We start from the raw sequence: 14,266 nt of genomic DNA, 5'->3' as shown, positions 1-14,266 counted from the left end.
TGGCTTTAAAAAATTGTGAAAAATGCCCTATTTTATGATTGGCTTTTCAATGTTACAGTGAATATTATATGTGTGATGTTAGAAAGTTATTAGTTTAGGTAGTGTGTTAAATACAGTTTTAAGTTACAACATAATGTTAAAATAGAAATTCTGTGATATAGGATTTGTTACAAGCTCAAGGGAGAAGATGAAATCATGAAGAAACTCTTCACACAGAGATGACAGCAAAAGGGGCCCATAAAAATTTACAGAAAAAACAAACTTTCTTCCACCTTCTCTCCGTCTTTTTGGAAGCAGCAAGATTAATGAGAAGAAGTTGACAAAACCCAGAAAAGTTCTTAATTTGCAAGGAATTTATATATTCATGAATATATGAATATGCAACAGGCTGTTGCTTGTAAGGTTATTCCTTTGTTTAATAAAAAGTTTAATAATAATAAAATTATTATAAAAATAGTAATACAATTAGAGTAATAAAGTTTAGAGTTAGGACAATTACAAGACAATAAAAAGCAAAGAATTACAGACGTCCGGATGCTCCCGGACACTAAGTCACAAAAAACATCACTCGTGAGCAAAGGAATAACCTTACAAGCAACAGCCTGTTGCATATTCATATATTCATGAATATATAAATTCCTTGCAAATTAAGAACTTTTCTGGGTTTTGTCAACTTCTTCTCATTAATCTTGCTGCTTCCAAAAAGACGGAGAGAAGGTGGAAGAAAGTTTGTTTTTTCTGATGAGGAGGCTGTAACTTTTTATGGGCCCCCTTCGCTGCCATCTCTGTGTGAAGAGTTTCTTGATTATCTCATCTTCCTGCTTGAGCTTGTAACAAATCATATATAAAAGAATTTCTATTTTAACACAGAATTTCTATTTTAACATTATGTAACCTAAAACTACATTTAACACACTCCTTAAGAGAATTAATGCAGCATAACTTTCTAACATCACACATATAATATTCATTGTAGCAATGAAAAGCCAATCATAAAATATGCATTTTTCACAACATTATGTTGTAACCTAAAGCTGTATTTAGCACACTGCTTAAGAGAATTAATGCAGCATAACTTTGTAACACCACACATATAATATTCATTGTAGCAATGAAAAGCCAATAATAAAATATGCATTTTTCACAACATTATGTTGTAACAAAACTGCATTTAACACACTACTTAAGAGAATTAATGCAGCATAACTTTGTAACACCACACATATAATATTCATTGTAGCAATGAAAAGCCAATAATAAAATATGCATTTTTCACAAAATAAAGGAAAGTAGTTAGGAATCAATGAAATAAAGAATTCTAAGTGACGAAAAAAAGGATTTTAGGTGACGCAAAAGCGTTGTGCGCCGCCCGGGAATCGAACCCGGGTCGCAAGAATGGGAATCTTGCATGATACCACTACACCAGCGGCGCGGTGGTGAACGGCGCCTCCCCGCGTCCCTCATAGTCCCGCGCCCGCAGCCGCCCCGGCCGCGCTCCCGGCCCGCCCATCGCCCTCTGCCCTTCGCCGCCGCCATGCCGGGCCTCTGCCGGCTCCTGCCGCTGCTGGCCGCGCTCTGCCCGCCCGCCCTCAGCCTCCGCCATGGCCCCTCCAGGATCGGTGCGAGCCGGGACACTGATGGGCTCAGGGGAGGCGGCTGTGGGAGGGACGGGGAATCTGCCGGGGGAGCTGTTCGGGGCAGCCGGCGGAGGCCGCCTCAGGGGTGTCCCGGGAAGGAATGGGGGAATCGGTGAGGGCCGGGGGTGCCACTGGCATCCCTTGAGTCCTCGAGGGGATCCTTGAGGAAGGTGTGAGGGGAGGATCCTTTAAGGGCCATTGAGGGGATGTGACATGGGAGGCCCCTGAGGGGATCTGTGTGGGACAGGGAGTAATGGAGGGTGTCCCTTGAGGGATCTGAAGTGGGGGGTCCATGAGGGATCTGTGAGGGCCAGGGGGTGCCACTGGGATCCTCGAGGATGAGGGAGGATCCTTTAAAGGCCTTTGAGGGCATGTGATATGGGAGACCACTGAGGGGATCTGTGTGGGACAGGGAGTAATGGGTCCCTTGAGGGATCTGAGGTGGGGGGAGCCATGAGGGACCCGCAAGGGTCAGGGGTGTGTGTGGGGGATCCTTTGAGGGAATCTGTGAGGAAGGTGCAATGGGGGATCTTCCTGAAGGTTGGGGGGCCGTGAGGGGATCTGTGAGGGGCAGGGGATATGAGGGGGGTTCCATTGAGGGGATCTGTGATGGATCTGTGAGGGGTTCTGTTGGGGAGATCTGTGGTGCAGAGGGTCTGTGAGGAATCTGTGGGGGGTTCTGTCCTGCAGAGGGTCTGTGAGGGATCTGTGGGGAGTTCCCTTGAGGGGATTGGGGTGAGGGGTCTGTGAAGGATCTGTGAGGGATTCCATTGAGGAAATCTGTCCTGCAGAGGGTCCATGAAGGATCTGTGGGGGGTTCCACTGAGGGGATCTGTGGGGCAGGGGGTCTGTGAGGGATGTTTGAGGGGGTGTGTGAAGTGGTGGCTCGTAGGGGTGTGAAGGTGACCGAGCCCCTTCTCCCAGCCGTGGTGGGCGGCGGGATCGGCGGCTCGGCCGCCGCGTATTTCCTGCGGCAGAAGTTCGGCCGCGGCGTGCAGCTGCACGTGCTGGAGAAGGCAGCGGTGGGCGGCCGGCTGGACACGCTGGACGTGGAGGGTTCCGCCTACGAGGCAGGGGGGTCCGTGATCCACCCCCTCAACCTGCACATGAAGCATTTTGTCAAGGAGCTGGGTGAGCACTGACCCCACAACCGTGGTGTTTCCCAAAATTGTCCCTCAGACCCAAAATTATCCCTCTGGGGTGCTCTTGGTCCCAATCTGCTGGGGAACTTCCCTCAAAAGAACAAGGCTTGCTAGCCCTCATATCCTTCCCCAGTAGCAGCCCATCTCCTTCCCAAATAGGCTGCCCTTCTTTTCCCAATATTCCCCCCATGTCCCTCCCCAACAGTTCCTCTTCTTTTCCCAATATCCCCCCAAACACTTCCCTAGTAATCACCTTTCTCCAATATCCCTCCCCACAGGCCACTTTCCTTCTCAAACTGCCCCCCATCACCTCCCCCATGCCCCCTGTGGTACCCCAGCCCCACTCCAGGCAAAGAAAACCCACATTGCAACGGGAATGGTCTCACCCCTCCCCAAGGTGACCCAGTTACGGCATCATAAAGGTCCAAAAATCACCTCCAGTCACTCCCTGGCCCATGATCAAGGGCTAATTCCCTTTCCACACTTTGGGATCATAAAGGCATCTTATGGTATCATAAAGGGCCAAAAATCACTTCTAATCACTCCCTGGCCCGTGATCAAGGGCTAATTCCCCTTTCCACACTTTGGGAACTCCAGTCTTCAGTCACTCACCTTAGCAGCACAAAGCCAGGTTCTCTCAGGAAGTTCAAATTAAGGTGGAATAGCTCTACCTTTCCCTAAATTCCCTTTTTTTGTCCTTTTTCTAAAGGCCTCTCGGTCGCCTCACCCCAGGGCAGCCTCGCGGGCGTTTACAACGGGGAGGAATTTGTGTTTGAGGAGAGCAGCTGGTCCTTCATCAACCTCCTCAAGCTGCTCTGGCACTACGGCCTCAACCCCCTGCGCATGTCCATGTGGGTGGAGGACATCCTGGACAAGTTCATGAGGTGGGATGGGGTCCTGAGGGGGAAAAACTGGGAGAGGACCTTAAAAACACCTCACTGCTCCAAGTTCCATCCAGCCTGGCCTTGGACACTTCAGGGATGGGGCAGCCACAGCTTCTCAGGGAAAATGTGCCAGGGCCTCACCACTGTGCTAAAAACGCCCAATATGGAACCTAAACCTGCCCTCTTTGTGCTGTGCCTCCAGGCCCTTGTCCTGCAGCTCCCACAAAGCCACCCCACGAGATCCCCCCGCAGCTGCCAGGGCCACAGAGCTCATTAACAGAGACCATTTTTTGTCTGCAATGAAAGGATCTACCGGTACCAGATGCACGACTACGCCTTCAGCAGCAACGAGCGCCTGCTGCACGCCCTGGGAGGCGACGACTTCGCGCGCCTGCTCAACCAGAGCATCGACGAGGCCATGCAGAAAGCAGGATTCTCCCAAAAATTCATCAACCAGGTGGTTTGTCCGGCCATGAGGGTGAATTACGGCCAAGGGGTCGCCATCAATGGCTTTGTAGGTGAGTGGTTGGAGGCAGCCTCCTGTCCTGGGTGTGGAAGAATGGATTGGAAGAGAATAGAGATGGTTCTGTGGGCAACCTTGTCCCTGATGAGTTGCAGCTCTGCTAATTACCAAAGAGTGGAAGCAGCCTTGCCCTTGATAGGTCATGGCTCTGGCCAGTAAGGATGTGTGTTTTAAAAGAGTGGGTTGGGTGGTCGTGAGAAAGAGGAAGAAAGAGGAAGGAGAAGGGGAGAAGGAGAGAAGGAGTCAGTGTTGCATGGTGCTGCCCATTTATAGAGAAAAGATACAAAAATTTACTGTAAAGGATAATAAAGGGCTGTGTCTTGGTTAGACAAGACAGGAGTCTGTGAAAGAGGGCAAAGCCTCCTGTGCAATGGAGAACGGCAAACCCCCCTCCCTCTGAATTACGAGGATCTTTAAATTAAAAGGCTCTCAGGCAAAGATATGGGAGTGGGAGTAACAATTCTTTACTAGGAGAAAACTAGACAACAATTTAAAAAGGAAAATGCAATCGGTACAAACAAAACTAGTGAAAGAAAAAGTCTAGAACCTGAGGAATGCCAGTATCAGGTTTTGCTGGGACAATTGCTTTCCCTTGCAATAGTTGATGAGTTGCAGCTGAAGTGGTGATCTTTAGAAGGGTATAATTTTCCTCTGAAGATCTGGTGGCAGCGGGGGCCGGTCTTCCTCTGCGCCGGGGTTGCCTCTGAGCTCCGCTGCCGTCGCCTCTGCGCGCGCCGGCTGCTTCGCTGCGGGTGCCGCCGAAGAGAGAGCGAGAGAGAGAGCTGCTTTCCCCGGGAATCCCGCGAAGAGAGAGAGAGAGCTGCTTCTCTCGGAGTCCCGCAAAGAAGAGGGAGAGCTGCTTCTCTCGGAATCCCGCGAAGAGAGAGCGAGAGCGCTGCTTCTCTCGGAGTCCCGCGAAGAAGAGCGAGAGCTGCTTCCCCCCTCTGGGTGGGACCCCTCACGGCGTTACATTTTTTCAGCCTTTCATTGAATCAGTCAAAGGTGTATACACAAACCATTGTCTCTGAGAGAGATAACAAAAAACCTGTCCAACCGGTTCGCCTTCGACAGATGGCAAATGGAATACAAGCTTATCTTACAACCCAGGACAGGCTGGTGCCAGCATCTTTGGCATCAGTTGTTTGAGCCCACTGTCAATGGGGAAAGGTTTTTAAGTTTTGTTGAAGGATAATAAAGGGCTGATGCCACCATCTTTGGTGTCAGTCATTTGAGTCCACCATCAATGGGGAAAGGTTTGGAAGTTCACTGTAAAGGATAAGAAAAGGCTGAAGCTTGCCACATCTTTGGCCTCAGTTCTTTTGAATCTACCATCAATGGGGAAAGTCATTTGAATCCACTGACAATTGGTGCCCCGTGTGAGGAGTGAACACCGACGAACTCTGAGAAAGCAAACACCGACAAAAGCTAACACCGACATCTGGGTGTTGGGTTCCTGCTTCCGGGGCTCCAAGCTCTGTGTCCCAAAGGGATGCTTGTATCCCTTACTTTTGCAGTTGTTTTTTCCAGTGTTTCCCTGCTCTGACAGTGGTGGTTTCCTTGCAGGTGCTGTGTCCCTGGCCGGGGTGCAGTCAGGCCTTTGGTCTGTGAAAGGGGGGAACAAACTCGTGTGCTCTGGGCTCATCTACTCCTCCAAGGCCGAGGTTATCCCAGGAACAGTTGTGTCCATAGAGCCAAAAACCAGATCCAAGCGTGGTGGTGAGTGGGGTTGGAATTCCCTTCAGAGGGGAGGGGATGGTGACACTGGAGAGTGACCTTGGCTCCTTGGGACTTCAAAATGAAAATTCCTCCCTGAGAGGGTGGAGAGGAGCTGGGATGGAATTCCCAGAGGAGCTGTGGCTGCCCCTGGATCTCTGGAAATGTCCAAGGCCAAGCTGGATGGAGCTTGGGGCAAGCTGGAATAGAGGAAGGTGTCCCTGCTGTGGAACTGGATGGGCTTTAGGATCCCTTCCAATCCAACCCATTGCATGATTCCATGAAAACAGAGCTCAAATCCCAGCAGTACAAACTGATAAACCCAAATGTGGTGGCATTTTGAAATGGCAGGGACAGTCAGATTCCCTCCCAGGATAACCGAGCTGTTCTCTGCAGGGGACCCGGTGAAGCTCTATGAGGTCACCTACAACACGTCCTCGGGGCTGACAGGGGACACCTACGACATCGTCGTCATCGCCGCTCCGCTTGGTCGCAAGATGGCCAACATCACCTTCCGGAACTTCGACCCTCCCATCCCGGAATTCCGGAATCCCTACCACCAGACCGTCACCACCTTGGTGCATGGGCGTTTGAACACCTCCTTCTTTGGCTACCGCGACCCCCAGGCTTTTCACTTTGGGGCCATTTTCACCACGGACAACCCCAAGCTGTTCATCAACAGCCTGGGTGTGGTGTCCCCCGTTGGGGACACGGGCACGGGCGGGAAGCTGCCGTTGCCGTCGGCCGTCTGGAAGGTGTTCTCCAAGGAAGAGCTTACCAAGGAGCAGCTCAGTTTGCTCTTCTCCTCGTACGACTCGGTGAAGGTGAAGCCATGGTTGGCGTATCCCCAGTACAGCGCTCCCGAGAAGCTTCCTCCCATCGTCCTGCACGAGCAGCTCTACTACCTGAACGGGCTGGAGCGCGCCGCCAGCGCCATGGAGATGAGCGCCATCGCCGCCCGCAACGCCGCCCTGCTCGCCTTCCACCGCTGGCACGGCCACAGCGCCAGCGTCGACCAGGAGGACCTGCACGAGAAGCTCAAAACAGAGCTCTGACACGACCCCCACGGCTTAATTAACACTAATGAACTCTGTGCTTCGCACTCCAAGGAGGTGTTTCGTAGGATCATTGGATCCTTACAGTTGGAAGATCTTCAAGATCATGACCTGCAAAATCTTCCAGAAACATCAAGACCATCAAGATGCCCTGAGTAACTCTAACGAACTCCATACTTTGCCCCTCCAAAGAGGTGTTTCATGGGATCCTTTAGGTTGGAAGACCTTCAAGATGCTGTAGTTAACTCTAATGAACTCCATACTTCATCCCTCCAAGGAGGTGTTTTGTAGGATCATGGGATCCTTAAGATACAAGATCTTCAAGCCCATTAAGATGCTGTAATAAACTCTAATGAACTCCATACTTTGCCCCTCCAAGGAAGTCTTTCATAGGATCATGGGATCCTTAAGGTTGGAAGAGCTTCAAGAACTTCAAGGCCATCAAGACCAGCAAAGCCCTCAAGACCTTCAAGATCATCAAGACCCTCAAGGTCATCAAGAACTTCCAAGTCCAACCATCAGCCCAACCACGTTCACCATTAATGACGTCCTCAAGTGCCACATCCATGCGTTGTTTGGACACTTCCAGGGATGGCGACTCTTCCACAACCTAGGCTGGACAACCCTTCCTGCCATGACAAAATTCTTCCCAATATCTCATCCTGATGTCCCCTGGTGCCACCTGGAAGCTGTTTGGCCAGCTCTAGAGGGAGCAGGAGCAGTGAAGAGTTCCCAAGTAAGCTGGGACGTTTTCCTCACACAAATCCATGAGTTTTCCTCAGTTTTCCTTGATTTAGCCCTGTCTGAGGTAGGGAATTCATTAAAAGTGCCATATTGACCCCCAAAGTGCCCTCCAGCTGGGAATATTGACTCTCTGGCTGTCCATCCCTCTGCCCCAACTTTTCCCAAGGCTCTGCCAAGGAATTATTCCTCAGGGTGGGAACTGGGGGAAAATAAGTGGCAAAGAGGGAGAACCACCAACATCCACGGCCGTGTTCAGGTACGAAGTTAATAAAGAATTTAACAACCCAAGTGTGTTTTAAGTAAAAAAACCACCAGAAATAGTATAAATTGAACACCCACTTCCATAAATAAAAGTTGTACCAGGATCGGGAACAGAATTACCGCCGAACTGCCAAAAACTGGTGTGACAAAGGCTTGATTTAGGTCAACCATTACAAAAGTGATTTAATAACACAATCAAAATAATTGTACACTCGTGGGCGGCATTTTGGATGAGGGAACGGAAGCAGTGGGTGAGGACTTGGGGTTTTCCAGGGGTTTATACTCGTTCCAAAGCTTCCAGCATGATGATGCTGTTCCCTCGGATCACCTGGAAGGGGCAAGGTGAGAGCTGTTACCTAAGGGTTCCTTCCTTCCAGTTTGTTTTCCCAAAAATCCCTGAAAATTTGGCTGGAATTTCCTCCTCACAAAAGCCAAAATAGACTGATTTAAACCCTCAAGGATCACAGGATACCAGAATCCTTGAGAGTGGAAAAGACCTCCCAGTGCTCCAGGTGCACTCACCACCCTGCTCCCAGTACTCCCAGTGCTCTCACCACCCTGTCCCAGTGCCCCCAGTGTTCCCTGTGCCCTCACCACCCTATGCCCAGTACGCCCAGTCGCACACACCACCCTGCTCCCAGTGTTCCCACCACCCTCCTCCCAGTACTCCCAGTGCCCTCACCACCCCACTCCCAGTGCTCTCACCACCCCACTCCCAGTACTCCCAGTGCCTCACCACCCTGCTTCCAGTATTCCCAGTACCCTCACCACCCGACTCCCAGTGCTCCCAGTGCCCTCACTGCCCTGCTCCCAGTACTACCAGTACCCTCAGCACCCCACTCCCAGTGCTCTCACCACCCTGCTCCCAGTGCTCCCAGTGCCCTCACCACCCTGTCCCAGTACTCCCAGTGCTCTCACCACCCTGCTTCCAGTATTCCCAGTACCCTCACCACCCGACTCCCAGTGCTCCCAGTGCCCTCACTGCCCTGCTCCCAGTACTACCAGTACCCTCAGCACCCCACTCCCAGTGCTCTCACCACCCTGCTCCCAGTGCTCCCAGTGCCCTCACCACCCTGTCCCAGTACTCCCAGTGCCCTCACCACCCTGTTTCCAGTATTCCCAGTACCCTCACCACCTGACTCCCAGTGCTCCCAGTGCCCTCACTGCCCTGCTCCCAGTACTACCAGTACCCTCATCACCCCACTCCCAGTGCTCTCACCACCCCACTCCCAGTGCTCCCAGTGCCTCACCACCATGCCGATGTTGTTCTGCTGCCCGCCCGCCGCCATCTCCACGCACTCGTCGATGACGAGGTTCATGAAGGGGTCGAAGCCGCGCAGGATGCCCTGCACGTGCCGCCCGCCGTTCAGCTTCACTGCGGGGAGCGGGGCCTGAGCGCGGGCACCCCACAACGGGGCCGTGCACCCCCCAAAACCAGCGGGGGGAATGGGAACGACTGAGCACAACCCGTTAATGGGACAGGGGGAACAGAGCGAATTTTCAACCCGTGTTCTAGTTAATTAATGAATTATTAATGAATGAATTAGAATTTTAATTCATGCGCTCTAAGGTCGGAAATCAGCAGCCGGGACCTCTTATCTGGGCTCTGTGAGGGGTGGGCGGGGTCCCCAAAAACCGGGTGGGGGGCTCAGGAGACTCCCACAGCGGGGCCACGAGAGGGAAACGGGGCTGTGGAGGGTCCCCAAAACGGGGCATTGTTGGGGGGTGGGTCCCCAACAGCGGTGGGCGTGAAGGGGATCGGGGGTCCCAGGGCACCGTGAGAGGGATTGGGATGGGGGTCCCTACCTGGGCACCGTGAGGGGATTGGGGCGGGGGTCCTGGGACACCCTGATGGGAATGGGGGCGGGGGTCCCTAAGCACCGTGATGGGGATCGGGGCGGGGGTCTCCGGGCACCGTGACGGGATCGGCATTGGGGTCCCTGCCTGAGCACCGTGAGGGGATCGGGGTGGGGGAGAGTCCCGGGACACCCTGAGCGGGACTGGGGCGGGGGTCCCAGGAACCGTGAGAGGGATCGGGGCGGGATGGGGCCCCCGGGCACCGTGAGGGGGACCAGGACGAGATCCGCTCCAGAACTCACACGACAGCTTCTTGTCCATGAACCTGCAAGGAGACGGCAGCGGGTGAGCGCCGGCGGGTGGCGACGGGGCAGGAGCCCCCCCGCCATTATCCCCACAGCGACCGCGCGTCCCCCACCACCGTTGCACCGGAGTACCGGGCAGCAGCGGCCCCCACCTCCCCCCGCCCGGGCCCCGGCTGCCCTCGCCCCGCTCGTCCCCGGCCGCACTTTTTCAGCTCGGGCGGGTGCGCTTTGCTCATGGCGCCCGCAGCCCCCGGCCGTCCCTGCCGCGCTCTGACGTCAGCGCGCCGTGCGTCTCCCCGCGCCGGCCAATGGCGGCCCGCGGCGCGCTCCCGCACTCACCCGAGTAGCGGCGCGGCAGGGGCGAGGCAGCGGGGGGATGCAGGGGGCGGTGAGGGGAGTGCGCGGCTACACGGGGAGGTACGGCGGCATGGCCGCCATGCGGGCGGCGCGGCGGGGCGCGTGCTGGGGGCGTGAGTGCGCATGTGTGTGAGTGTGTGTGTGTGTGCACACGTGTGTGAGCGCACACGTGTGTCAGTGTGTGTGTGTCCACATGTGCACACGTGTGTGTGTGTGCCCGTGTGTGAGCATCACCCCCCAATGCCCCCCCTTATCTGCAGAGTTCCCTCAGCACCCAGCCCGTCACCCCCTCACAGCCCCCATCGCTCCCAGTGCCCCCCAGTTCCCCCATCACCCCCAGTGCCCCCTGTGCCCTCATCTCCTGCAGTGTCTCCTCAACATCCACCCCCTCACCCCCAGTTCCTCAGTGCCCCCGTTCCCCACTGCCCAAATCACCCCCAGTCCCCCACATCACCCTGTTGCCCCAGTGCCCCCATACCTCCCATGCCCCCATTACCCTCAGTTTCCCCCATAACCCCCAGTTCCCCCTGTCCCCCCATAACCCGCAGTGCCCCCCAGTCCCCCAATCACCCCCAGTTCCCCCCATCACCCTGTGCCCCAATCACTGCCAATGCCACCCAATCACCCCCAGTTCCCCCATCAGCCCCAGTCCCCCAGCACGCCCGCGGTCGGTGGAGCTGCCACCTGGCCTTTAATGAGTGCGGGGTGGTCCCGGGGTGTCCCCGGGGTGTCCCCGGGGTGCCCCCGCGGTCACTGCTGGATGCTGGCCAGCCCGTCCCGCATCTTCCTGGCCATGGCGGGCACGAGGCGCAGGTGCTGCTCCCCGCAGGTGGCCAGGCAGGCATCCAGCTGGCCCCGCACGCGCGGCTCCGAGCCCCCCGCGTCCAGCGCGTCCTTGGCCTGGTCCGAGCACTGCAGCGAGCAGCGGCTCAGCCGGTCCTGGGGGCAGCAGGGTCAGCGGGGCTGGGAGCACACTGGGGGGGGATCAGGGGAGGGACTGGGGTGGGGTTCATGTCCTGCCTAGGGTCCCAGTGCTGTCCCCAGGGGTCTCAGGGGGTTCCAGTGCTGTCCCCAGGGGTCCCAGGGGGTGCCAGTGCTGTCCCAGGGGTCCCAGGCAGGACCCTGATGCTGTCCCAGGGGTCCTGGTGCTGTCCCCAGGGGTTCCAGGGTGGGTCCTGGCGCTGTCTCAGGGGTCCCAGGGGTCCCGGTGCTGTCCCAGAGGGTCCCGGTGCTGTCCCAGGGGTCCCAGGGTGGGTCCCGGTGCTGTCCCAGGGGTCCCGGTGCTGTCCCAGGGGTCCCAGGGTGGGTCCCGGTGCTGTCCCAGGGGTCCCGGTGCTGTCCCAGGGGTCCCAGGCGGGGTCCCAGTGCTGTCCCAGGGGTCCCGGTGCTGTCCCAGGGGTCCCAGGCGGGGTCCCAGTGCTGTCCCAGGGGTCCTGGTGCCCGCGCTCACCTGGAACTGCTCCAGCTCGGCGGTGACGATGGCCTGGGCGCGGGCCAGGGGCGCGTGGCAGCGCTCGATGCAGCGCTGCACCTCCTGCATGGAGGCCGCTGCGTCCTCGCAGCAGCGCGCGCTGCAGCGGAACATGGCGCCCTGGGGACACGGGGCACGAGGGGTTAACGGGGAAACAGGGGACACAGGGAAAACAGAGGACACTCTGGGGACATGGGGCATGAGGGGTTAACGGGGAAACAGGGGACACAGGGAAAACAGAGGACACTCTGGGGAGATGGGGCATGAGGGGTTAATGGGGAAACACGGGACAAGGGGGTACACCCCAGGGGCACCAAGGGTCAGGGGGTTAATGGGGGGCACCCTGGGGACACTCCGGGGACACTCCCAGGTGAGGGGGACACTGGGGACACGGTGGAGAAGGGTGACCCCCAGGGCCATGGAGGGAAGGGGGGGTCACAAGGGGTCAGTGGGGTCAGTCTGGGGGTCCCAGCCCCCTTGGGGGGACCAGCCAGGTGTGCCCTGAGCAGGGGGGGGCACAGGGAATGAACTGGGGGGCACAGAGAATGGAATTTGGGGGGGGGGTCTCAGTGGTTTAGGGGGTGTCAGGGTGTGTATGGGAGGGGGTCACAATGAATTTGGGGGGGTCACAGTGATTTGGGGGGATCTCAGGAGGTGTATAGGGAGGTCACAATGAATTTGGGGGGGTTTCAGTGAATTGCGGGGGTGTCAGGGAATTTGAGGGGGAGGTCTCAGTGATTTGAGGGGTGTCAGGGTGTGTATGGGAGGGGGTCACAATTAATTTGGGGGGATTTCAGTGATTTGGGGGAGGTCTCAGGGTGTGTATGGGGGGTCTCAGGGTGTGTATGGGAGGAGGTCACAATGAATTTGGGGGGATCTCAGTGATTTGGGGGGGGTCTCAGCCTGTGTATTGAATTTGGGGGGATTTCAGTGATTTGGAGGGGGTCTCAGTGATTTGGGGAGGTCTCAGGGTGTGTATGGGAGGAGGTCACAATGAATTTGGGGGGATTTCAGTGATTTGGGAGGGGGGTCTCAGGGTATGTATTGAATTTGGGGGGATTTCAGTGATTTGGGGGGGAGTCTCAGCCTGTGTATTGAATTTGGGGGGATCTCAGTGATTTGGGGGGGGTCTCAGGGTATGTATTGAATTTGGGGGGATCTCAGTGATTTGGGGGGGAGTCTCAGCCTGTGTATTGAATCTGGGGGGATCTCAGTGGTTTGGGGGGGGTCTCAGCCTGTGTATTGAATTTGGGGGGATCTCAGTGGTTTGGGGGGGGGTCTCAGGGTGTGTAATGAATTTGGGGGGATCTCAGTGATTTGGGGGGGGGTCTCAGGGTATGTATTGAATTTGGGGGGATTTCAGTGATTTGGGGGGGAGTTTCAGCCTGTGTATTGAATTTGGGGGGATCTCAGTGGTTTGGGGGGGGTCTCAGGGTGTGTAATGAATTTGGGGGGATCTCAGTGATTTGGGGGGGGTCTCAGGGTGTGTAATGAATTTGGGGGGATCTCAGTGATTTGGGGGGGGTCTCAGGGTGTGTATTGAATTTGGGGGGGGGTCTCAGCCTGTGTATTGAATTTGGGGGGATCTCAGTGATTTGGGGGGGGTCTCAGCCTGTGTATTGAATTTGGGGGGATCTCAGTGATTTGGGGGGGGTCTCAGGGTGTGTGTTGAATTTGGGGGGATCTCAGTGATTTGGGGGGGGGGGCTCAGCCTGTGTATTGAATTTAGGGGGATCTCAGTGGTTTGGGGGGGGGGGCTCAGCCTGTGTATTGAATTTAGGGGGATCTCAGTGGTTTGGGGGGGGTCTCGGGGCCGCTCCCGGCGCTGCCCGGGGCACCCACGTGTGTTGGGGTCGGGGGTACCGCCGCAGCCCCGGGCGGGCGCGGACCCCTCCCGGCGTGTTCCCCGGTGTCCCCCGGTGTCCCCCCGTGTCCCCCGTGTCCCCGGTGTCCCCCCGTGTCCCGGTGTCCCGGTACCTGCATGGCGCGGATCTGCTCCCGCTCCAGCCCCTGCACCGCGCTCTCCACCGCGGCCTGCACCCGGCCCTGCGCCGCCTCCGCCATGGCCCCCTGAACCCGCCTTAAACCCACCCTAAATCCTCCTTAAACCCGCCCTAAACCCGCCTTAAACCCGCCCTAAATCCGCCTTAAACCCGCCCTGAACCCGCCTTAAACCCGCCCTAAACCTGCCCTGAACCCGCCTTAAACCCGCCCTGGACCCGCCTTAAACCCGCCCTAAATCCGCCTTAAACCCGCCCTGAACCCGCCTTAAACCCGCCGTAAATCCGCCTTAAACCCGCCCTGGACCCGCCTTAAACCCGCCCTGGACCCGCCTTAAACCCGCCCTGAACCCGCCTTAAACCCACCCTAAACCCGC

At 56.2% G+C, this 14,266-nt stretch overlaps 3 protein-coding genes and 1 non-coding gene across 6 annotated transcripts; 1 reads left to right on the top strand and 3 right to left on the bottom strand.

The window, feature by feature from the left end:
• Positions 1–1,361: 1,361 nt before the first annotated feature.
• On the bottom strand, positions 1,362–1,432 carry TRNAG-CCC (transfer RNA glycine (anticodon CCC)). The gene has a single exon. It is a non-coding gene; the product is annotated as a tRNA-Gly (tRNA).
• A 93-nt stretch (positions 1,433–1,525) lies between these two features.
• On the top strand, positions 1,526–7,986 carry PCYOX1 (prenylcysteine oxidase 1). Its single transcript, XM_021545403.3, has 6 exons — positions 1,526–1,619; positions 2,562–2,768; positions 3,489–3,663; positions 3,970–4,181; positions 5,750–5,902; positions 6,296–7,986. Exons 1-6 carry the CDS (start codon positions 1,535–1,537, stop codon positions 6,952–6,954), a joined length of 1,491 nt encoding a protein of 496 aa, XP_021401078.3. The 5' UTR covers positions 1,526–1,534; the 3' UTR covers positions 6,955–7,986.
• A 130-nt stretch (positions 7,987–8,116) lies between these two features.
• Positions 8,117–10,333, bottom strand: SNRPG (small nuclear ribonucleoprotein polypeptide G). Its single transcript, XM_077789236.2, has 4 exons — positions 10,266–10,333; positions 10,059–10,081; positions 9,210–9,334; positions 8,117–8,287 (listed from the first exon to the last, which is right to left on the bottom strand). Exons 1-4 carry the CDS (start codon positions 10,295–10,297, stop codon positions 8,237–8,239), a joined length of 231 nt encoding a protein of 76 aa, XP_077645362.1. The 5' UTR covers positions 10,298–10,333; the 3' UTR covers positions 8,117–8,236.
• TIMCC (TIM double twin CX3C motif chaperone) lies at positions 9,221–13,967 on the bottom strand. Of its 3 annotated transcripts, XR_014949860.1 has the most exons (5): positions 13,867–13,967; positions 11,869–12,009; positions 11,103–11,357; positions 10,059–10,081; positions 9,221–9,334 (listed from the first exon to the last, which is right to left on the bottom strand). XR_014949860.1 is itself a non-coding variant. In XM_077789215.2 (3 exons), exons 1-3 carry the CDS (start codon positions 13,951–13,953, stop codon positions 11,169–11,171), a joined length of 417 nt encoding a protein of 138 aa, XP_077645341.1. In that variant the 5' UTR covers positions 13,954–13,967; the 3' UTR covers positions 11,097–11,168. The 3 variants fall into 3 exon arrangements, 1 of the variants encoding a protein (XP_077645341.1); XR_014949861.1 differs by lacking the exons at positions 9,221–9,334; positions 10,059–10,081 and adding an exon at positions 10,282–10,523; XM_077789215.2 differs by lacking the exons at positions 9,221–9,334; positions 10,059–10,081 and having other exon boundaries at positions 11,097–11,357.
• Between the last annotated feature and the right edge of the window lie 299 nt (positions 13,968–14,266).

The sequence above is a fragment of the Lonchura striata genome, chromosome 22 (assembly GCF_050655825.1).
Source record: "Lonchura striata isolate lonStrDom1 chromosome 22, ASM5065582v1, whole genome shotgun sequence".
Classification (NCBI taxonomy): domain Eukaryota; kingdom Metazoa; phylum Chordata; class Aves; order Passeriformes; family Estrildidae; genus Lonchura; species Lonchura striata.
The sequence above is the reverse complement of the archived record's forward strand: the minus strand, read 5'-3'. Positions and strand labels throughout refer to the sequence as shown.